Below are 22,600 nucleotides of genomic sequence, written 5' to 3'. Positions count from 1 at the left end.
CACGCCCGGCTAATTTTTTGCATTTTTAGTAGAGACGGGGTTTTACCGTGTTAGCTAGAATGGTCTCGATCTCCTGAGCTTGTGATCCGCTCGCCTCGGCCTCCCAAAGTGCTGGGATTACAGGCATGAGCCACCGCATCCGGCAATAGGGAGTATTACGATTGCCATTCTACACGAAGAAACAGGCTTAGAGCAGCAAAAGCTAAGGCTTGAGCCCAGAGCTGTGTGTCCCCAAAGCCTGCGCTCTACTGCTTAATGAGAACACAAATGTTGTGCCCGACTGGAAACCTTCAAAGGCAGTCTGAGTGGTTGCAGCAGGCTGCCTGGTAACCAGAAGGTCAGCCCACACCGCTAAGACTACCTATAGTTTAAGAGATGGTAGATAGAACTCTAGTGTTACACAGTCATACCCGATGCCCAGACCTTTCACCCTCAGCTTTGGAACTCCCCAGCCAGATGTCCCACAGCAGGGATGTGTTGAGGGGACCGGCAGTCTTGTTCCATGTCAGGTATAAATAAGCACATCAGAAATGCTTGTCAAAGATAACGCCCTTCTACTTAGTAGCCATAATCCTAAGCTTGTTCTCTTCTTTTCTTAACTCTTTTACCATTGCCAATAAGGAGAAGAGACTATAATCTTAAAATGCACTTTTATTCTTGGTTCATTAAACTGGACAACAAAAATCCCCATCTGGGCTGGGCACAGCATCTCAGGCCTATAATTCCAGCACTTTGAGAGGGCCATGTGGGTGGATCACTTGGGACCAGGAGTTCGAGACCAGCCTGGCCAACATGGCGAAACTCCACGTCTACTAAAAATATAAAAATTAGCCAGGCATGGTGGTGCTCGCCTGTAATCCCAGCTACTCAGGTGGCTGAGGCATTAGAATCGCTTGAACCTGTGCGGCAGAGGTTGTAGTGAGCCGAGATCGCGCCACTGCACTCCAGCCTGGGTAACAGAGTGAGCCTCTATCTCAAGGGGGAAAAAAATCCCTATCTGTTGTTAAAATTTTTACTTTCAGTGTTTTTCACAGTGAAGCTTTTCCAAGTGTGTGCCAGGTGTGGACAGAGTCTGTCCCGATTGGGTGCCCTAGGACACTAACCCATGCCTAGGTAGCTTTTTGCACCACTATGGCCTCCAGACAGCCATTGAGTAGTACAATCCACATATTACCATGGCTCCACATTACCACAACTCCAAGGAAGGCTAGAATTCCTACTCAGGAAATGAATGGCAAGGGTTTTCTGCCCCATACACTCTTCTTATAAAATTACAACACAAGAATAGTGACAATTCAAATGTCAGGCAGACACAGGGAGGCATATGGGTTATGGGGAGGTATGTGGCTAGTGAAAGACTAGCTGCTAACATGAAAGACACAGGCTGTCGTTTGTGGTGGGACAGGAGCCTGACATAGGCAGGTAGGCCAGGTAGAGGGGGGACAAGTATGGGGTGGGGCCATGAACATTTCTTCCCATGTTTTTGGCCACAAAGATGAAGCAATAATAAGAATGAAAGTTGACCGCCTCTAACATTTGCAGTGGTGCCACTATAAATACCAAGGACTTAGGGGAAAAAAACGTGTGTGCAACATCAACTATGAAAGAGAACCTTCTGGTACATATGAAAACAAGAATGTTACCCAATGACTAGCTTCTCCAGAAAGTGAAGTCACTTAATCATTCTCAAAGTTCGGATGAGATTCATCCCAAAGTACAGAGACAAGGTGATTTATTCCCGTAATAAAAAAGTACTTTGAAAAATGTCTTTGTTTTTCAAAAATACAGATACAACTAGCAAAAGTATCTGTGACAGCTGCGAAAACATTCAATTGCCAAGGAAGGTATTTTCTCTCTTCACCACAGCTGTTCAGTGCAGGGCAAGGTTTATTTTCCTCTTCCACTGAGCTTCCAAATAAAAATTTCTAGGCTCTCAAGAGCAAACTATTGCCCTTGAATTTTCTTGGATAGGCTGCCACCACGCGGTGACTGCTAAAAACGCACACAGGTTCAGGTTTCATTGCAAGGCTGCCTTCCTGAGCTGTCTTAACCCAAGCATTACATAAATTAGATCCACCTGCCATGCAAAGAGTCCAAATCTGCTGAGACACCTGGCTCCCCTGGCAGGATTACAATTTACTCCTCATTTCCATTCTCACTCTGCAACATGAGGAACATGTATTTTTAGATCACGTTCTGTAGTAACTGATTGTACTTAATGCATTCATTTAAAACTTCACTTTGCTTGAAATCTGTGAGCTGTACTGTCATTTTTAAAAATGAAAAACAATCATTTCAGACATAAAAATGGAAAACAATATCCTAACATACCTAGACAACACCTATTGCCCAGTTTAAGAAAAAAGGTGTGAAGGTGTCTAGGTTTTCTTTCCATCTATATCCACATCCTTGCTTCAATAAATGCTTTTCGGATTTGGTTTGCAGTTTGCATTATTTCTTTATATTTTTACTTCATTTGCATGGAATCCTAATATACATATATTAGGATTAAATAATTAATACATAATAATATAATATATATTATATATAATCCTAATATATATTAAACACTGATCTAAATGTCCTGACCTAAATATATATATTGATTCTATATATATATAAGGATTATATATAATACATATTATATGCATGTATGTATTAGATTACATATATATATGCTGTGTTGCTTTCAGACATATATAAATGGTGTTATATGAAATACATCCTTCTGCAGATTGGGTCTTTGTTCACTGAACAGTGTTTTAAAAATTCTTCCGGCCTGGGCACGGTGGCTCATGCCTGTAATCTCAGCACTTTGGGAGGTCGAGGTGGGCGGATCACCTGGGGTCAGGAGTTCCAGACCAGCCTGGCCAACATGGGGAAACCCCGTCTCTACTAAAAATACAAAAATTAGCTGGGCATGGTGGCACACACCTGTAGTCCCAGCTACTCAGGAGGCTGAGGCAGAAGAATCACTTGAACCCAAGAGACAGAGGTTGCAGTGAGCCGAGATCGTGCCACTGCACTCCAGCCTGGGGGATAGAGTGAGGCTTTATCTCAAACAAACAAACAAACAAAAAACAAAATAAAAAAACATGTTGCTATCTACAGCTCTAGTTTATTAATTTTCACTGCTTGTATATCATTCTGTTTTAGGAACATATGTCTATGCATACTCTACGTGCAACTATACTGATTTATCCATTCACGCTGATGGGCATTTAGGTCACTGTTTAAAGACTTGTTGCGGTGTACTTGGTTTTGCAAGTTGCCTGCTTGGCCCTCTTCCAAGTTGTACTTTCCTTCTTTCCCTTCCTTACTGTTCTAGAGCTTTTTGCTAGACTTTCCGTCCTGCTCTGAAAATTGCCTCAGTCTCTCCTTCTATCTTATGGCCCTCAGTCCAATTCTTTCTTCTGAGGAGGCAAGAGCTGAAGTTGCTGCAGACCTGTACGGGTACACCAGCACGAACTCGGGATAACTTGAATAGCTGCCACCGGTAACATATTTGGTGCATGTGACTTTGATACACTCCCTAGTGGTCATCAAGCTCCAGAAGACGCTCAGGGAGGGATATCGTCCTCTCAATATTCAAGAGTCACCGTTCTACAGGGGACCTGTGGCCTGCCCATCAGTAAAGGCGAAATCCTGCCCCCGCCTCCCTTGCACCTGGCTGGATACTGCTTTCACCAACTCAGGGAGCCAACTCAGCCCTGACAGCAGAAAGGGGCCAAGACCCACAGAATCACCACCGCCCCTCTGTCTTAAACAAACAAACAAAACTTTTTGCACTATAAACATGCTGCTCTGACCATTTGTAAACACACCTTTGTATATATATGGGCAAGTTTTGTCTATGATGTTTACATATATACTTTTTATTATTATTATTATTATATTTTGAGATGGAGTTTCGCTCTTGTTGCCCAGGCTGGAGTGCAATGGCGTGATCTCGGCTCACTGCAACCTCTGCCTCCCAGATTCAAGCGATTCTCCTGCCTCAGCCTCCCGAATAGCTGGGATTACAGGCATGCACCACCACATCTGGCTAATTTTGTATATTTAGTAGAGATGGGGTTTCTCCATGTTGGTCAGGCTGGTCTTGAATCCCTGACCTCAGGTGGTCTGCACACCTCAGCCTCCCAAAGTGCTAGAATTACAGGGGTGAGCTACCGTGCCCAGCCATATGATATATATTTAGAGTGAAATTCCTGGGTCAAAGAGTAGCTGCAACTCCATTAAACTGCTTTCCAAAATGCCTATTTCAAATTTAAACTCCTGCCAGCAATATATGAATTCCCAGGGCTCCAGACATTTGTCAATATGTCTAACTGGCACTTTTTACCTACTGCCAATATGACTGGTGAGCAAAAACAGTAGGAAACCAGACAGCTTTTCACGTGTCTTTTAAACCTCAGATTCCTCATCTGTTAGTGGCCTGTCGTGTGCCCGTTTTTCTAACAGATTGTCTTTGTCTCACTGATTTGTAGGAATCTTTTATAAAATACTAATTGCTGGCTAAATGTTTGTTGTAAATATCTTCTACACTGTAGCTGTCTTTTCACTTTTTTAAGGACTTCTTTTCAGAAAGAAAAACTTCGGGGTTTTTAAAAATTTGGATGTAGTCAGATTTATGTATCTTTTCTTTAGCAATCTGTGCTTTTGGGGTCTCTTAAGCTATCCTTCCAATGCCAACATCTTAAATGCATACGCCTGTATTTTTTTCTATAAATTTTACAGTTTTGCTTTCCACATTTAGGTATTTTAACATAGAAGTGATTTTTTTAATATGTAGTATCAGGTTAGCAATCCTATGCTAGACTCATATACATAACTAGTTAAGTCAGCATGATTTTGAATAGTTAATGTTTTAGTTTTTTGTTTGTTTGGTTTTTCTTTTTTTTTTTTTGAGACAGAGTCTCACTCTGCTACCCAGGCTGGAGTGCAGTGGCACGATCGCAGCTCACTGCAACCCCTGCCTCCTGGGTTCAAGCGATTCTCCTGCCTCAGCTTCCTGAGTAGCTGGGATTACAAGCTTGCACTGACACGCCTGGCCAATTTTTTTGTATTTTTAGTAGAGATGGTGTTTCACCATATTGGCCAGGCTGGTCTGAAACTCCTGAGCTCAAGTGATTCGACCAACTCAGCCTCCCAAAGTGCTGGGATTACAGGCATGAGCCACCACGCCCGGCCTTTAATCGTTAATCTTTTCCCCATTGATCTGCAGTACCTGCTCTCAAGCTTCCATATATGCATAAATTTCCACTTTCTTCTGTTCTGATTGTCTGTTTGTCTACCATATTATCCTAATTACTGTAAGTGCTTAATAATTCACACCATGTGGTTGGGAATGTCTCCCACCTAGTTTTTCCACAAAATTGTCTTGACTCTCTCTGTCCTTTATGCTTCCATTTGGATTTCAGAATCAGATTGTCAAATTCTACAAAAAATATGTCAGGAGTTTATAATCTGCAGACAATTAATATCTTTAAGACATTGCATCTTCTCCATGAAGATGATACTTCTGCTTTTATATAGGTCTTCTTAATAATTTTCATCAAAATTATAATTACTTTCAAAAGGTCATAATGAATACTAGATTTACCAAATGACTGTTCTGTACTTACTATGGTGAGAATTTAGTTTTTAATCATAATGTGGTGAATTACAGTGATAGATTTTCTCATGTTCAATCACCTGGGAATCCTAAAATAAACCTAACTTGTGCTGTATTTGGTGTTCTCAGATTTCGCTCATGATTATTTCATTTATATTCACAGCTGAAACTGGCCTGTTAATTTTCCTTTAGCATCTTGTCCTTGTTTGGTTTTGGCACTCATAAAGTCTGTTTGGCCATGTTCCTCCTTTTTCCATTTGCTAAAGAAAAGGATTGTATTAGAATGATCTGTTCTTTGTTTGATAGAGCTCATTTGTAAAACCACCTGTTGCCTTTTCTTGTTTGTTTGTTTGTTTGGTGAGTAGATTGATTCAATGTCTTTAATGGATATGGGTCTATTCAATTTTCTTCCTCTAACTTCTTGAATTAAGCGCTTAGCTTAGACATTTCTAGACTTTCTTCTGTTCTAACATAAGCCTTCAAGATAATATATTTCCAACATGAAATTTACCTTCCTTTGAAGCTGGGGTGTTTTCCACTGGGAACTCATTGTCATGGACCCTTTTCTCTGGAACAGGCATTGTAGAGCAGCTTCCAAAGACCCATGGGCCCCTGCTACCAAAATCTTCTTTCCATCTAGGTTGACACCTACTAACCAAATGAAAATTCGATATTATACTCAAAACTTCAGATCTTTCCTTTCAAAACTTTAACTTGAAAAAAAAAAACCCCTTTTAGGCTAGGTGCAGTGGCTCACGCCTATAATTTCAGCACTTTGGGAGGCTGAGACAGGCAGATCACTCCAGGTTAGGAGTTCAAGACCAGCCTGGCCAACATGGTAAAACCCCGTCTCCACTAAAAACACGAAAAATTAGCTGGGCATCGTGGCACATGCCTGTAATCCCAGCTTCTTGGAAGGCTGAGGCAGGACAATCACTGGAATCCAGGAGGTGGAGGTTTCAGTGAGCCAAGAGGGCGCCACTGCACTCCAGCCTGGGCAATAGAGCAAGACTGTCTCAAAAAACCCTTTTAAAACTTGACCTTTTTCAGCACCAACCTACAATGACAATGAACTAGGAGTGGGGTGTTATAATCAGCAAAAATTATCTATTCAAACCCTTCTGGTTCCAATTCCTATTCTTTCCGCAATATATAACTATAATTTACCAGCCTAATTTACTCTTTTCTTTGAGTACTTTCTGATGAAGTGGCTCAGAATCTTCATCTTGATCATCCATGTAATGAAAAAGCACTTTATATATGGATTATTTCATAGATTTGAGCTTAATATTACTGCCCAAAGGGCATATATATCCTGAATGTTAGCTTTTAATAAAACTTTGCCATCTATTTTTGAAATTCTTCTTTGAATGTTGCATGTTCAGGGGTAGGAAGGGGCATTTGCCTCGTTTCTATTCAAATTGGAGTAGAGAAAAATATTTAGTTAATTGAATTTTTTTTTTTTCCAGATAGGCTCTTGCTTGTTGCCCAGGATGGAATGCTGTGGTGTGATCACAGCTCATTGCAGCCTTGACCTCCTAGGCTCCAGCAATTCTCCTACCTCAGCCTCCCGGGTAGCTGGGACCACAGGCACATGCCACCACACCTGGCTAATTTAAAAAAAATTGTTTTTTTGTAGAGATGGAATCTCCCTATGTTTCCCAAGCTAGTCTCAAACTCCTGGGCTCAAGCAGTCCTCCCACCTTGGTTCCACAAAGCACTGGGATTACAGGTGTAAGCCACTGCACCTGCCCAGTTAGTTGAATCTTTATGTTCTCAGCTAGAAAGTCCTTAAATATATAAATACTTGGTAGTAATTTACTCATTAAATTTAACGATGAAGAAAGAGAAAATATTAATTTCTATTTCATTGACATAAAAATGCCAAGTCAAGGGGACAACAATGGAAAGTAAGTCCTGACTACTGAAAAGCAAGCTGCTCACCAATAAATCCCAACCTAGGTTCCCATGCCCTAAACTACATCTATTGGCTTCTTCATTTTTCTCTCTTTTTTTTTTTTTTTTTTGTTTTTTTGAGGCAAGGTCTTGCTATGTCACCCAGGCTAGAGTGCATTGGTGCAAACATAGCTCACTGTAACCTCAAACTCCTGGGCTCAAGAGATCCTCCCACCTCAGCCTCCAGCATAGCTGGGACTACAGGTGCACATCACCATACCCAGCTAATTTTTAAATTTTTTATAGAGATAAGGTCTCACTATGTTTGTCCAGGCTGGTCTCAACCTGCCCTGAAGTGATCCTCTCACCTTGGCCTTGCCTAGCACTGAGATTATAGGCATGAGCCACTGTGCCTGGCCTCATTGAAGTCTTCAATGTAAATCTTATCTAAGCCTACACATTGACAGATTTAGTAAGCTGCAACTGGAAGCATATTTTACTGTGGTTATTTTGAACTGTTTCACGAGAGAAACTGAGCATGTTTAAAACAGGGCTAATCATTTATCTCAACTAATTTTTCTTTTAATTTATAAGATAGTCTTAATAGAAAAAGTTTCTAGGTATTCATCTGTATCTCCCAAAAGATGAGAAAAATAAAGTCAAAGTGAAATAGCACTTCTATGTTCAATTAGAATCTTCTAGAAACATCTTAAAAGGATATCAGAATAATAATTTAAAAAATTTAATTCTTCCCCAAACAAATCCTTATTTTAAAAAATGTAAATACCAATAAATAGAAAACAGCAGCATTTCTCAAGGAGCATCCTACCTGATTTTTCAAGAAGTTCAATTGCAGCTTTGGCAACAGGTGAAACAAAACATTCATGGGCATCCCCTCGCACCAGCTTCCCCAGGTTTATGTCTGTTACTCTAAATCAGAAAATAAGGGAATAGGTTAAGTCAAAGTCCAGTCAAAAAAATCACTCACATGTAATGTACATAGATTAACCCCAAATAACATTCAAGTCAATGTTTGATAGAATACATAAAAATGAATTAAAGACGGCCAGGCATGGTGGCTCACGCCTGTAACACCAGCACTTTGGGAGGCTGAGGCAGGTGGATCACATGAGGTCAGGAGTTCGAGACTAGCCTGACCAACATGGCGAAACCTCGACTCTATTAAAAATACAAAAATTAGCTGGGCGTGATGGTACGTGCCTGTAATCCCAGCTACTAGGGGACTGAGGCAGGAGGATCACTTCAACCTGGGAGGCAGAGGTTGCAGTGAGCCGAGATCATGCCACTGCACTCCAGCCTGGGCAACAGAGCGAGGCTCCATCTCAAAAAAAAAAAAACATAAAAAATGAATTAAAGAGAAAGCAGGCAATAAAGGTCATTCATTTTCTAAGGTAGTACCTTAGAAAACTTCACCCTGGCCCTGACCTTGGGTGTCCTGGTTCTGCCAATATACCAGGACACAGCCTAAGGCCATACAGGGCTTCACTTTACAACTCCAGGGAGCTCCCTTCAACGGACCCCAATGGACTAGCATCCCTAGAGTTACACAACAGCACGGTCCTGCAGTTCACCAAAACCCAGAACCAATCCTATAAATCTGGAGTGACCCAGTAAGACCTGGGATTGAGGCACAGGTCTGATTTCAACTTGATCTCAATATTTATCTCCTTGAGAAGTCGGGGTGGGAGGCGGTGGGAAAAATGAGAGACCACACATCTTCTGAAGGGTTCTGTGCCTTTCCCTATTCAAATGTAGGACAAAACATTCCACAACTATCTAGCCTAAACTGAGCACATCAATCCCAGTTAGTAACAGAATGGAGACATTTAGAACCATTTTCATAGTTGTCTCCTTTTACTCTCTGTTGTTGTTGTTTGGTTGGTTGGTTGTTTCCTGGCTGGGCCTCAGCATGAATTCCTCTCCTTTTATGAAAGACTTGAAACTATGTCCTGGGACCTTCAAGTTCTGAAAGTTTTCTCATTGATTAGGACTTCTTCTCCTTTTAAAGTTAGTCTACGACAGGACTGGAGATTGTTGTTGTTTTTTTTAAAAAAATATTTAATTGTTTACTTAAAAATAGAGACGAGGGGCCGGGCGCAGTGGCTCACGCCTGTAATCCCAGCACTTTGGGAGGCTGAGGCGGGTGGATCATGAGGTCAGGAGATTGAGACCATTCTGGCTAACACGGTGAAACTCCATCTCTACTAAAAACACAAAAAATTAGCCAGGTGTGGTGGCGGGCACCTGTAGTCCCAGCTACTCGGGAGGCTGAGGCAGGAGAATGGCATGAACCTGGGAGGCGGAGCTTGCAGTGAGTCGAGATCGTGCCACTGCACTCCAGCCTGGGCGACAGAGCAAGGCTCTGACTCAAAAAAAAGAAAAATACAGACGAGGTCTCACTATGTTGCCCAGGCTGGTCTTGACCTCCTGAGATCAAGTGATCCTCCTGCCTTGGCCTCCCAAAGTACTAGGATTATAGGTATGAGCCACCCTGCCTGGCCAGGGCTGGAGGTGTTCGTGACACCTTTTCAGCCTGTGTTTGGGCCTACTCAAGTCACGATAAAAGGCTAGAATGGAAGATTGCTGGGTGTCTCAGGGAGGTGGCAGCCTCCCCATCCAGCCCCTGCAAGGTCTACTGGATCTGGAATCTAACTTTATAAATCTGCTTACAACCTATAACCATAAACACATTGTGTTCTTTTTGGCCAGAGTACAAAATACTTGCTATATTTCCATGGAGTAAAATGGGGTTTTTAATCCCCAGGAAGCATGCTTATCCCCCACTGGAAACGGCCGGTATCCTTTGTTCTATGAAGCTTATGTCACTCTATGACATGAATCACAGCCCAACATTACAGCACCCAATAGTTATGATGTTCCCCTCCAAATTTCAAATAAAACCTGTGTCATTAAGAAAAGTATTTATTTTGCTTTTCTCAACTGGCCTGGGACTAAGACAGAATATGGTACTGCTAGGGAATCCGGTTTCTAAGTTTTTTTCTCTGGTCTGGTAGAATTACCAAGGAAAAATCTATTAGAAGAGTAGAGCTGGCTAAAGATTGTATAAGTCAGACCAGAACTTATTAAATGAATCTGATAGCATAAGATTACATGGCACCGAAGCACTATAAAAGGGCTAATGTATTTTCCAAAATATATAACTTTAGCATGCAGAATTTTAAAAGCCTACAGATGGCCAGGCACAGTGGCTCACGCCTGTAATCCCAACATTTTGGGAGGCTGAGGCAGGTGGATCACGAGGTCAGGAGATTGAGACCATCCCGGCCAACATGGTGAACCCCATCTCAATAAAAATATAAAAATTAGCCAGGTGTGGTGGCGCATGCCTGTAATCCCAGCTACTCAGGAGGCTGAGGCAGGAGAGTCACTTAAACCCAGGAGGCGGAGTTTGTGGTGAGCCGAGATCACGCCACTGTGCTCTAGCCTGGGCAACAGAGTGAGACTCCGTCTCAAAAAAAAAAAAAAAAAAAAAAATCCTATCCTGAAATATTTAAAAGAATTTTTTTCATCTCATTACTGAGAGTTAAAATAAATAGGAGAAATTTAGAAAAATAAAAGCAGGCACAACAGAAAAAGTGATTTAGCCATAAAGGTGGATTATTTGATTTTATTTTCTTACCCATCCACATCTTTTTCTGGTTTCAAGGCATTGAGGACTTTGTTGCTAAACAAGTTCTCAGAGATCTGAAGGGCAAGGCCATGTACTCTGGTATCTTCATTAATCTTTAAGATTTCATCTATAATCTAAAGAAAAACAAAAAACCAAAATAAAAATAGTTTTGTGAAAATGAGACACAACAAAGGAAGCTTTATATAAGAAATGGATTCATGAAAATGCATCTGTTAAAGTTTGCTTTTGTTGTTTTGCTCCTTGTTGAAGACTTGGTGTAAAGCTCAAAAAAAAAAAAATTAAAAGGGTTGGCTGAATTTTTTTAGTGACTTCTCTGCCTTTCTATGGCTCTACTCTGTGCCAGAAAAAGACAAAACAGAACAAAACCAAAGCTCAACAGCTATTAACGTTTACATAGACAAAGGATACTTCTCTGTCAACAAGCATACTTTAAGCCAACACATTGCCAGTTTTCATGAAGGATAGGAAACACGAATCTGAAGCCTTCCAACCTGGCCCAGCTAAGCTTGTGTGCTTCAAACACAATGTGTTCAACACAGCTCACTAATCATGACGTCCAAGCGGTCACAGAGGCCCTCGGGTTATCTGGACCTCAGTGACACATAAGAAGCCTTTCCAAAGGCTTGTGCTAGAAAAATTCTTAGCATGCACAGCTCCTTTTATGGGAAACACTAAAATAATTCACTATTTAGGAAAAAGACCAAGCTACATTTTGGGGAAGCTAATGAATGTCTGGGTGTGTTTCTAAATAAGCAATGCTTTGTCCTCTCTGTCTATTTCATGCCAGGAGATAAGATCCTGATTCATCTCACTTAACAAAAATATTTGCTCATAAGTGAGAAGATACTTATCTTTGCCTATAGATCTCACTCAGAGGCTCTAAGGAAGGGTTGGTTTACCTTTTTTTTTTTCATTGCCTAGCAAAAATCACTACCTGTTCAGGGGCAGGGGAAACCATTTGAGGTACAAAATCAGAAAGAAAGCTTTGTTTCATTCATTTGGCATTCTTTCATTCATTCAACAAATGGTTTGAGCACCTACTCTGTATCAGTTCTAAGTAAAGGAAATACAGCTATAAACAAAACTGTCCTCATGGATCTTATACTCTAGTGGAGAAGGGAAGTTCCTCCCTTCCAAATTGTAATAATAATAATAAAATCACTGGAAAGAATAAAGGATATGCAGAAAAATAAAGGTTCAGTGGGGTAAAAGGCTAACAGAGTAATGGGTGGAGGGGTGGTCAGAGGCCACAATATCCAAGCAGAGACCAGAATGAAGGAATGAAGTGAGGAAACTATTGTCACCTGTACCAAGCATTTGGTAGAAGCAACAAATGTCAATACGAATCTTAATTAATACATTGAGGTACTTATTCTTTTTCAATATAATACCATACAAATTCACTCTATTAGAATTTTCCCAAAGAAAAACAGGGAATAAATAATTCCTTGTCAAAAAATAAGTCAAGGTGAAGGTGCTAAGAACACACATTGTGGAAAGAGAGATTCTTCAATAAATAGCGCTGGGAAAACTGGATATACACACACAGAAGAATGAAACTAGGCCCTCGTTGCTCACCTTCTACAAAAATCAACTTAAAATGAATTAAAGACTTAATATAAGGTCTCAAACAATAAAACTAGAAGAAAACATAGAGGAAATGCTTCATGACATTGGTCTGGACAAGGTTTTTTTGGATAGGACCTCAACAAAATAGGCAATGAAAGCAAAAATACACAACTGGGATTAAATCAAACTGAAAACATTCATGGGAAAAGATGTGAACAGCCATCTCCCAAAGGACATATAAATGGCCTGCAGGTATATGACAAAACACTCAACACCACCAATTATCAGGGAAACGCAAATCAAAACCACAATGAGATATCAAGCTAGAATGGCTATTATCAAAAATCACAACAACAAATGCTGGCGAGGATATGTGGAAAGGGGAGCCCTTATACACTGTTGGTGGGAATGCAGATTAATACAGCCATTAGAGAAAATCGTATGAAGATTCCTCACAAAATTAAAAAAAAACTACCATATGACCCAGCCATTCCCACCACTAGGTATATATGCACGGGAACTGAAACGACTATGCTGAGAAGCCGTCTGCATTCCCGTGTTTATTACAGCAGTATTCACAGTAACCAAGAGATGGAACCAATCCAAGTACCCATTAATGGAGGACAAAGAAAGTGTGGTTTGTATACACAATGGAATATCATTCAACCATTAAAAAGGAACGAAATCCTGTCATTTGTGGCAACATGAATGAACCTGGAGGACATAACATGAAATGAAATAAGCCAGGTGCAGAAAGGCAAATACCATAGGCTGTCACTTGCATGTGTAATCTAGGAAAGTTGATCTCATAGAAATAGAGAACAGAATGGAGGTTACCAGAGGCTGGAGAGGGATGGAGAAGGGGAAATGGGGAGAGGTTGGTCAATCAGTAGGTACAAAGTTACACTTAGATAGGAGGAATAAATTCTAGTGTTCTATTACATAGTAGGGTGACTATAGCTAATGACAATGTATTGTATATTTTAAGACAGCTAGAAAAGATCTTGAAAGCTATCACCACAAGGAAATGATAAAGGTTCTAGGTGATGAATGTAACTAACCTGATTTAATCATTATACAACATACCCAAGTACTGAAACATCACATGTACCCCTCACGCATGCACAATTATTATGTGTCAATTATAAACAACAACAATGAAAATCAAGGGCTATCAATACCAGTGGCAAGGCCAGATGAGGTGGCTCATGCCTGTAATCCCAGCGCTTTGGGAGGCCAGGGAGGGCAGATCACCTGAGGTCAGCAGCTCAAGAACAGCCTGGCCAACATAGTAAAACTCCGTCTCCACAAAAATGCAAAAATTAGCCAGGCATAATGGCAGGTGCCTGTAATCCCAGCTACTTTGGGAGGCTGAATGGGGAGGAGAATCACTTGAACATGGGGGGTGGAAGTTGCAGTGAGCGGAGATCGCGCCATTGTACTCCAGCCTGGGTGACAGACTGAGACTCCGTCTCAAAACAAACAAACAAACAACAACAACAAAACAAACCAGTGGCAAAACAACCTAAAGAAAAGCAAATTGCAGCTGGGCGCGGCGGCTCACACCTGTAATCCCAGCACTTTGGGAGGCAGAGGCAGGCCATCACCTGAGGTCAGGAGTTCAAGACAGCCTGGTCAACATGGGGAAACCCCGTCTCTACTAAAAATACAAAAAAGTAGCCAGGCATGGTGGCAGGTGCCTGTAATCCCAGCTACTTGGGAGGCTAAGGCAGGAGAATGACTTGAACCTGAGAGGTAGAGGTTGCAGCGAGCCAAGATTACACCACTGTACTCCAGCCTGACAGCGAGACTCCATCTCAAAAAAAAAAAAAGAAAGAAAAGCAAATTCCACTGCAGACAGTGGGTATCCTGCAAGTGAACAACAACCTCCTTTGCATGCTGTCACTGCTGGTATCACAGGTATTTGTTACATATTTAACACTTCATATTTGTACCATGCTCCAATGGCAAGTGTGGCAAACACTTATCGCCCAATATACAGTTTCCTTTCTCAGTAATAAACTCTTGATTTTTAGCTTGCTAATAAATGATCTAAGGCTTCCTGGTATAAAAACTACACTTCCCAGGCTCCCTTGCAGTTGGTCAGGCAACTAGGTAGAGGACAACTGAATGGATGTAGAACTGCGACTTTCAGGAAATGTCTTTAAAGACAGCAGGGGCCTGTCTTTGTCCTTCCTTTTTCTTGTTGGTGACAGTGAACTTTACCTGAGCCCTGTGATCCTAGAAAAGAGGGAAGGTTAACAAATCCCCTTACCCTCTGTGTACTGCAAAGAACTGCCCTTCCCCATAGGACTCAGACGCCCCCTTGTTTACACAGTACAAGGTCAGATACAAACTCTACAAATTCCCATTCTTTGTCTCACAAATGACTAGCAGACCTGCTGGGCCTCACTGATCAATCAGAACAAAGTGCTTGTTAACTAAACCACAAAGGTGGCAAAGCAGACGGACAGGAGCCCAAGCTCCTACGACTTGGTGATGTCATCAACCAGGGACTGCCTACTTCCAAACTTTATTCATGTCCCAGAAAAATACACTTCCAGGCTGGGCACAGTAGCTCACACCTGTAATCCCAATACTTTGGGAGGCCGAGGCGAGTGGATCACCTGAGGTCAGGAGTTCAAGACCAGCCTGGCCAAAATGGTAAAACCCCGTCTCTACTAAAAATACAAAAATTAGCCGGGTGCAGTGGCTCACACCTGTAATCCCAACATTTTGGGAGGCCGAGGCGGGTGGATCACCTGAGGTCAGGAGTTCAAGACCAGCCTGGCCAAAATGGTGAAACCCCGTCTCTACTAAAAATACAAAAATTAGCCAGGCATGGTGGCACGCACCTGTAATCCCAGCTACTTAGGGGGCTGAGGCAGGAGAATCGCTTGAACCTGGGAGGCGGAGGTTATAGTGAGCCGAGATGGCACCATGGCGCTCCAGCCTAGGCAACGAGAGTGAAACTCCATCTCAAAAAAAAAGAAAAAGAGAGCGAGAGAAATAAACTTGTATGTTATTTAAGATGCCATTATTTGAGGTTTTCTATCACATGAAGCCAATAGGAAGAAAAGCTAACCACAGAAGGGCTGGGCCCTGACACAAGGATCTGTGGCCCGATGCCTAGTTTCCTTGCCTCAGCCTGACAATTTCCACTAGATGACGCTGCCACAGCAGCTGAAGAAACACAACTGAACTCAACAAGTCGCAGCTCAAGTCTTCGGTAGAAACATACAAATGACAAGGAACAAGGATATCACGAAGCATTTACCCTAGAGAAAAGAAGTGAACTCTTCCCTCTAATTCAGCCACAAGCAAAGGTTAGATCTGTCCCAGCTACCACTAAGAGATGCCAATGGGCCTATCAAGTCTTAAGAGGAAAGAAGCAGCAAGAGTTTAGAGCTCTGCCATTCTTACCTCGGCTTCACTGCTATCTGGAGGGAGGCAAATGTGAGTGATGTTCAGACCAGTCTGAAAAAGGAACACAAGGTTATTCGTCACTATAAGAGAATGTATTGTTAAAAGTTATAATGAGTTTTTAAAAAGCAACAGTGCTCACCTCCTCAGCCAAATTCTGGTTGATTTCCTGCATCAAGTTGTCGTCACCTGCCTTAGGAGAGTAAAAACAACATAACAACACAAAAATAGCTTGAAAAGGCACAAAAGATAATCCAGAGATGAATTTTGTGATTACAGATGATCTAATTACAAAGATAATAAGGAAAGTGCAGAAAAACAATCTTGCTGTTTATAAAAAGGGACTCGTGGCCAGTATTTAACAGAGCAATTCTTCAGGCCTTCAAATTATATCACTTTTTTAAGGAAAATAATATCCCTCCTGTTAGAAGACATACATAGTCACATAGTCAGCTTCCCTCTCTAAAAATGAGGATGCTGACTGGGCACAGTGGCTCATGTCTGTAATCCCAGCACTTTGGGAGGCTGAGGCTGTGGATTGCTTGAGCCCAGGAGTTTGAGACCAGCCTGGGCAACATGCTGAAACCCCATCTCTACAAAAAATACAAAAATTAGCCGGGTGTGATGGTGCATGCCTGCAGTCCTAGCTACTCAGGAGGCTGAGGTGGGAGGATTGCTTAAGCCCAGGAGGTCAAGGCTGTGGTGAGCCAAGATTATGCCACTGCACTCTAGCCCAGGCAACAGAGCAAGACCCCATCACAAAAAGAAGCCAAAAAATGGGAACACCAAAGGTAGGAGTTGAAATGGTTTGCCTTTGGATGGAAAGGCAGGGAGTCAGCAGATTCCCAGGAGGCCCGAGTCCTAATCTAATTTTCTTTCTATTGTTCTAACTTGCCTTTCTTTGTAATGAGATGTGGATACAGATCCCAGAGAATGTAAGTAACTTGAGCACAGCTCTGTCATCCTGAAATACGCAGCACGGCAGCACGATGGAACCAGAGGCTGCTATTTTGATACCCTAAGTGCGTGCCAAGCCCCGCGGTAGCAGCCCAACTGTCGGGCTGTGTTTGCTTCCAGGCTTGGCTCACCTCGTTATTTCTCGGCACCTGCCATCACACAAGTGTGCCAATCAGGATGGCAACTGGGGCCAACTGTGGCTCAGAACCAGGGACTGCAGCCAAAAGAAGTATGTGGAATGCAAAGTCCTTTTGACAGGGTAATGACTTTTGTCCCATTAAGTTTACGGCAGGTTTTAAAAGATAGAGTAAAAAGATTACCAAATACTCATGTTTCATCTAGCATCTGCCTCCACTGAAACAAAGTGGGACTTTTTCCCCCAGCACCTTCAAATCACATTTGGTAAGCATTTGTGAGCACACATGGACCACAATATATCCTGTGTAATGCAATGCATGTAAGTACCTATCTCCTAGACCTCTGAAAGCTACTCATATCTCAGAGAGGAAAGTCACACAAGAAGACACTCTGAAGCAGAGCAGTACTTCACCCACGACCCCAAAGGAGCAAAAGACCAAAGAAAACAGCATTGCCAACTGAGCCCTCTCCTCTTTGGCAAGAAATGCAGGTGTTCTTTTGCATACAATCATTTTCTAAATTGAAAGGCATCCTAAAATAGTAGGACTGAACTTTGTTCTCAGCTTACCTGGATAATTGCAAGAACCGGCTTGAAGGCAGGGTTTTTTTCTTGCAATAAACTTAGAACTTCTTTTGAATTCTGAATGACTTCTCTACATTGAGAAAGAAAAACAACATTGTGATTTCTTGGTTAATGAGTAGAAAGGACTGACACGACACAGTTTCTCAGAAAGTTCTCAGAAAGTTCTCAGAAACTTTCTCAGAAAGTTCGTTCCTGCAAGCGAAAATAACTAGACCACAGAAGGACACACTCCAAGTGTACAGTATGGAGTGGGCATAACAATGAAATCAAGACACTAACTCAAGGTAAAATGTGGCAATCCAGTTTTTAAACTATGCAGAGGGAAACAAACCAGATGTTTACAATAATTTTCTAGGGGTGAATTTTTCTCTTGTATTTTAAAAGTTTACTATAATAAAAACTTTGGGTTTCTACTTTAAATAATCCCTCTCCTCCACCATACTCCGCTGCCATCCTCCCAAAACCCTGAGTATGGGTCCATGGGGAAAGCAAATAAAGTGGGAAGAGGGAAGTGAAGACAGGGTAGATTAGCGGGGTGAAGACAGGGGGCTTGCTGTTGGACAAAAAGTGTGGAGCCAGGATAAGATCCAGGTCCTGGAATTTAAAGAAGGAATTAGGTAAGGAAGGAAATGAAGGAGAGGAAAGTTCCAGAAACACTGAAGATCCACTTTGGTAACACTATTAAAGCCTCCTAGGGGGAGAGAGAGAGAGAGAGCTTCTCAGTCCTCTGAGAATCCACAACATAGTCTGCACCTGTACCTCCCAAATGCCCAGCAGCAGCCACCTTCACCTCCCACCTCTGAGGAAGGTGCCAGCCTGGGGTGAGCAGGCCTAGGTAAAAGTGATAGAAGGCCTGGCATGATGGCATGCACCTGTAGTCCCAGGACTTTGAGAGGCCAAGGCGGGAGGACTGCTTGAGGCCAGGAGTTTGAGACCAGCCTGGGTAACACAACAAGATCCCATCTCTATAAAAAATTTAGCTGGGCGTGGTGGCACATGCCTGTGGTCCCAGATACTTGGGAGGCTGAAGCTGGAGGATTGCCTGAGCCCATGAGTTTGAGGCTATAGTAAGCTATGACTGTACCACTGCACTCCAGCCTGGGTGGCAGAGCAAGACTCAATTTCTTCTTTTAAAAAAAACAAAAAAAAACAAAAAAAACCAGGGCCAGGTGCAGTGGCTTACGCCTGTAATCCCAGCACTTTAGGAGGCCAAGGCGGGCAGACACAAGGTCAGGAGTTCGAGACCACCCTGGCCAATATGGGGAAATCCCATCTTATCAGAAATACAAAACTTAGCTGGGCGTGGTGGCAAGCACCTGTAATCCCAGCTACTCGAGAGGCTGAGGCAGCAGAATCGCTTGAACCTGGCAGGCAGAAGTTGTAGTGAGCCGAGATCATGCCACTGCACTCCAGCCTGGGCAACAGAGCAAGACTCCATCTCAAAAAAAAAAAAAAAAAGAAAGAAAGTGTTAGGAGCTCAGCTCTTTCTGGAATCTTCTGGGATGAGCGATTGCAGAGGTTAACTTCACCACCACCCTGTGATATGTTCTCAGCAGCAAATGAGCACTGGGAGCTGGCTTTTTCCCCTCTCACAATAGACCAAAGGTGCAGCCACAGCAGCCCCCAGGCTTCAGTGCTAAGACCACCCTTACATTTTGTTTTCAGTCTCCGACAGGGTCTTTCACCGCACCTAACAGAAATGCAGGGCGAAGAAGTTCCAGGCAATGCCATCAACAGTACATTGCCAAGAGCAGAAAGGCATTGGGAAGCTTCCCCCAGTTTTCAGAGACACAGCTGACAAATGGAACCGGAGGCACTGCAGTTCCCAGACGGGGCTTTAGAGGAGAGAGCTGCTCAGACTCACAACCAGGACCAGCCTTTCTACTGCCAGCTGGGTTGGAACAGATGGACTGGGTGCAGGCAACTGTCTATAACCTGGGAACATTTCAGTTAGTTTTGTTTGGAAACACTTGGGATAAAGCTACTTCATTCCCAGAGAATTAATTGTATTATTGTGCTGAATACATGTGACCATATGGGAAGGTTTACAAATCACCTTATAAATAAGCACTAAAATCCATCCATCCAATAATGGGTTACTGAGGCCCATATGCCATGCTCTTCCCAGCCTGTTGTGACTGTTAATTTGGCTATGCCAGGTTCTTATTTTTGTCTGGGTCCAGGAAAGCACTGGAGTGTGGGTCCCAAGCGGCTCATGGTATAAGGATCACCGGAGAGTTTGGTAAAAATAAAGGTTCCAGGCCAGGTGCAGCGGCTCACACCTATAATTCCAGCAGTTTGGGAGGTCAAGGTGAATGGATTGCTTGAGGTCAGGAGTTCAAGACCATCCTGGCCAACATGGTGAAACCCTGTCTCTAGTAAAAATACAAAAATTGGCCAGCCATGGTGGTGCACGCCTGTAATCCCAGCTACTCAGGAGGCTGAGGCAGGAGAATCACTTGAAGCCGGGAGGTGGAGGCTGCCATGAGCCAAGATGGCGCCACTGCACTCTAGCTGGGTGACAGAGCGAGACTCTGTCTCAAAAAAAATAATGGTTCCGGTGTTTCACCCCAGAAAGATTGATTCAACGTGTGTCAGTGGAGCCCAGAAATGCGCATTTTTAATAGAGTTCAGGTAGTTCTGAGACACTAAGTGGAAATACAGCCCAGGACTGGTACTGGGCATTTCGTTTACTAGCGTGGGCAATAGTTTCTAAGAGCCTCAGTTTCCTCATCTGCAAAACAGGTATACTACAATGGCTCTTTCCCTTTTTTCTTATAAATGTACATGTTTGTTTTTTTCTGTGCCCCAAAGCTACCCTTGAACACTAAAATCATTCATACTAACAGCAATAATTTTCTCAGAAACATTCATAGTCTTGATCCATTCATAGTTGATGAAAGGAACACTTCTTTTTATATTTCTGAGACAGTTTTACTCTGTCGCCAGGCTGGAGTGCAGTGGTGCGACCTTAGCTCACTGCAACCTCTGCCTCCCAGGTTCAAGCAATTCTCCTGCCTCAGTCTCCCGAGTAGCTGGGACTACAGGCACACGCCACCATGTATTTTTAGTAGAGACAGGATTTCAACATGTTGGCCAGGGTGGTCTCGATCTCTTGACCTTGTGATCCACCCACCTTAGCCTCCCAAAGTGCTGGAATTACCGCGGTGAGTCATCTCACCGGGCTGAAAGGAACACTTCTATAGGTAAGTTGGCAATCATCAAAAAGTAATTAGACTTTTAAAATAGTTGGGGGTGGGGGCTGGGTGCAGTGGCTCATGCCAGTAATCCTAGCACTTTGGGAGGCTGAGGTGAGAGGATCACTTGAGCTCAGGAGTTCAAGGCCAGCCTGGGCAAGAGAGCAAGACCTGGTCTCTACCAAAAAAAAAAAAAAAAGGCGTTGGGGGGTAGATGTGGATAGAAAAAAAAGTATAGGCATACATCATTTTTTGTGCTTCGCTTTATTGCAATTTACAGATATTGTGTTTTTCTACAAATTGAAAGTTTGTGGCAACCTGTGTTTTAAGTCTACGGGAGTCATTTTTCCAATGGCATCTGCTCACTTTGTTCACATTTTGATAATTCTTGCTTTCAAACTTTTTCATTTTTAGTATGTTTGTTACGGTGATGTGTGACTGACGATCTTTGATGTTACTATTGTAATTGTGTTGGCTGAAACGTGGCCATGATGGTTCATGATAGTGTGTGTTCTGACTGCTTCACTGGACTGGCTGTTTCCCCTTCTCTCTTCCTCTCCTCTGGCCTCCCTATTCTCTGAGAAACAGTATTGGAATTAGGACAATTAGTAACTACAATGGCCTCTAAGTGTTCAAGTGAAGAGTCGCAGGTCTCTCACTTTAAATAAAAACCTAGAAATAATTAAACTTAGTGAGGAGGGCGTGTTGAAAACCAAGACAGGTCAAAAGCTAGGCCTCTTGTGCCAAACAGTTAGCCAAGCTGTGAATGCGAAAGAAAAGCTATTGAAAAAATTTAAAACTGCTACTCCCGCGGACACACAAATGACAAGAAAACAGCCTTATTAGGCCGGGCGCAGTGGCTCACGCCTGTAATCCCAGCACTTTGGGAGGCCGAGGCGGGCGGATCACAAGGTCAGAAGATTGAGACCACGGTGAAACACCGTCTCTACTAAAACTACAAAAAATTAGCCGGGCGCGGTAGTGGGCGCCTGTAGTCCCAGCTACTCAGGAGGCTGAGGCAGGAGAATGGCCTGAATCCGGGAGGCGGAGCTTGCAGTGAGCCGCGATCGCGCCACTGCACTCCAGCCTGGGGGACACAGCGAGACTCCGTCTCAAAAAAAAAAAAAAAGAAACTGCCACAGCCATCCTAACCTTTAGCAACCACCCTGATCAGTCAATAACCATCAATATCTAGGCACAATCCTCCACCAGCTCACTGGCATTTCTTGGCAATAAAGTATTTTTGAATTCAGGTATATATCTGTACGTTTTTTTTTTTTTTTTTGGTTTTTTTTTGAGACAGAGTCTCACTCTGTTGCCCAGGCTGGAGTGCAGTGGTGAGCCTCCCCATAACCTCTGCCTCCCTACAACCTCCACTTCCTGGGTTCAAGTGATTCTCCTGCCTCAGCCTCCCAAGTAGCTGAGACTACAGGCGCACACTACCATGCCCGGCTAATTTTTGTGTTTCTAGTAGAGATGGGGTTTCACTATGCTAGCCAGACTGGTCTCGAACTCTTGACCTAGTCGTCTGCCCACTTCAGCCTCCCAAA

The 22,600-nt window shown here is 42.8% G+C and overlaps 1 protein-coding gene across 10 annotated transcripts in view; it reads right to left on the bottom strand.

Annotated features, from left to right (window-relative positions):
* Positions 1-22,600, bottom strand: part of LOC105489167 (methylenetetrahydrofolate dehydrogenase (NADP+ dependent) 1 like) — a 233,145-nt gene that overhangs the window by 205,628 nt on the left and 4,917 nt on the right. For 9 of the 10 annotated variants that reach the window (XR_011623460.1, XM_024795113.2, XM_071096617.1 and 6 more), the window contains exons 2-7: positions 17,839-17,923; positions 16,318-16,368; positions 16,176-16,229; positions 11,172-11,296; positions 8,340-8,440; positions 6,126-6,265 (exon numbers count right to left, since the gene is read on the bottom strand). Coding sequence is in view for 9 of the 10 variants with exons in the window: in XM_024795113.2 (XP_024650881.2) it covers positions 6,126-6,265; positions 8,340-8,440; positions 11,172-11,296; positions 16,176-16,229; positions 16,318-16,368; positions 17,839-17,923 (556 nt within the window). In the remaining variant the exon portion in view is untranslated. The remainder of the gene's footprint in view (positions 1-6,125; positions 6,266-8,339; positions 8,441-11,171; positions 11,297-16,175; positions 16,230-16,317; positions 16,369-17,838; positions 17,924-22,600) is intronic. The other variant, XM_071096620.1, reaches the window with a different exon arrangement.

This window comes from Macaca nemestrina, chromosome 5 (genome assembly GCF_043159975.1).
Source record: "Macaca nemestrina isolate mMacNem1 chromosome 5, mMacNem.hap1, whole genome shotgun sequence".
NCBI classification, from domain to species: Eukaryota; Metazoa; Chordata; class Mammalia; order Primates; family Cercopithecidae; genus Macaca; species Macaca nemestrina.
The sequence above is the reverse complement of the archived record's forward strand: the minus strand, read 5'-3'. Positions and strand labels throughout refer to the sequence as shown.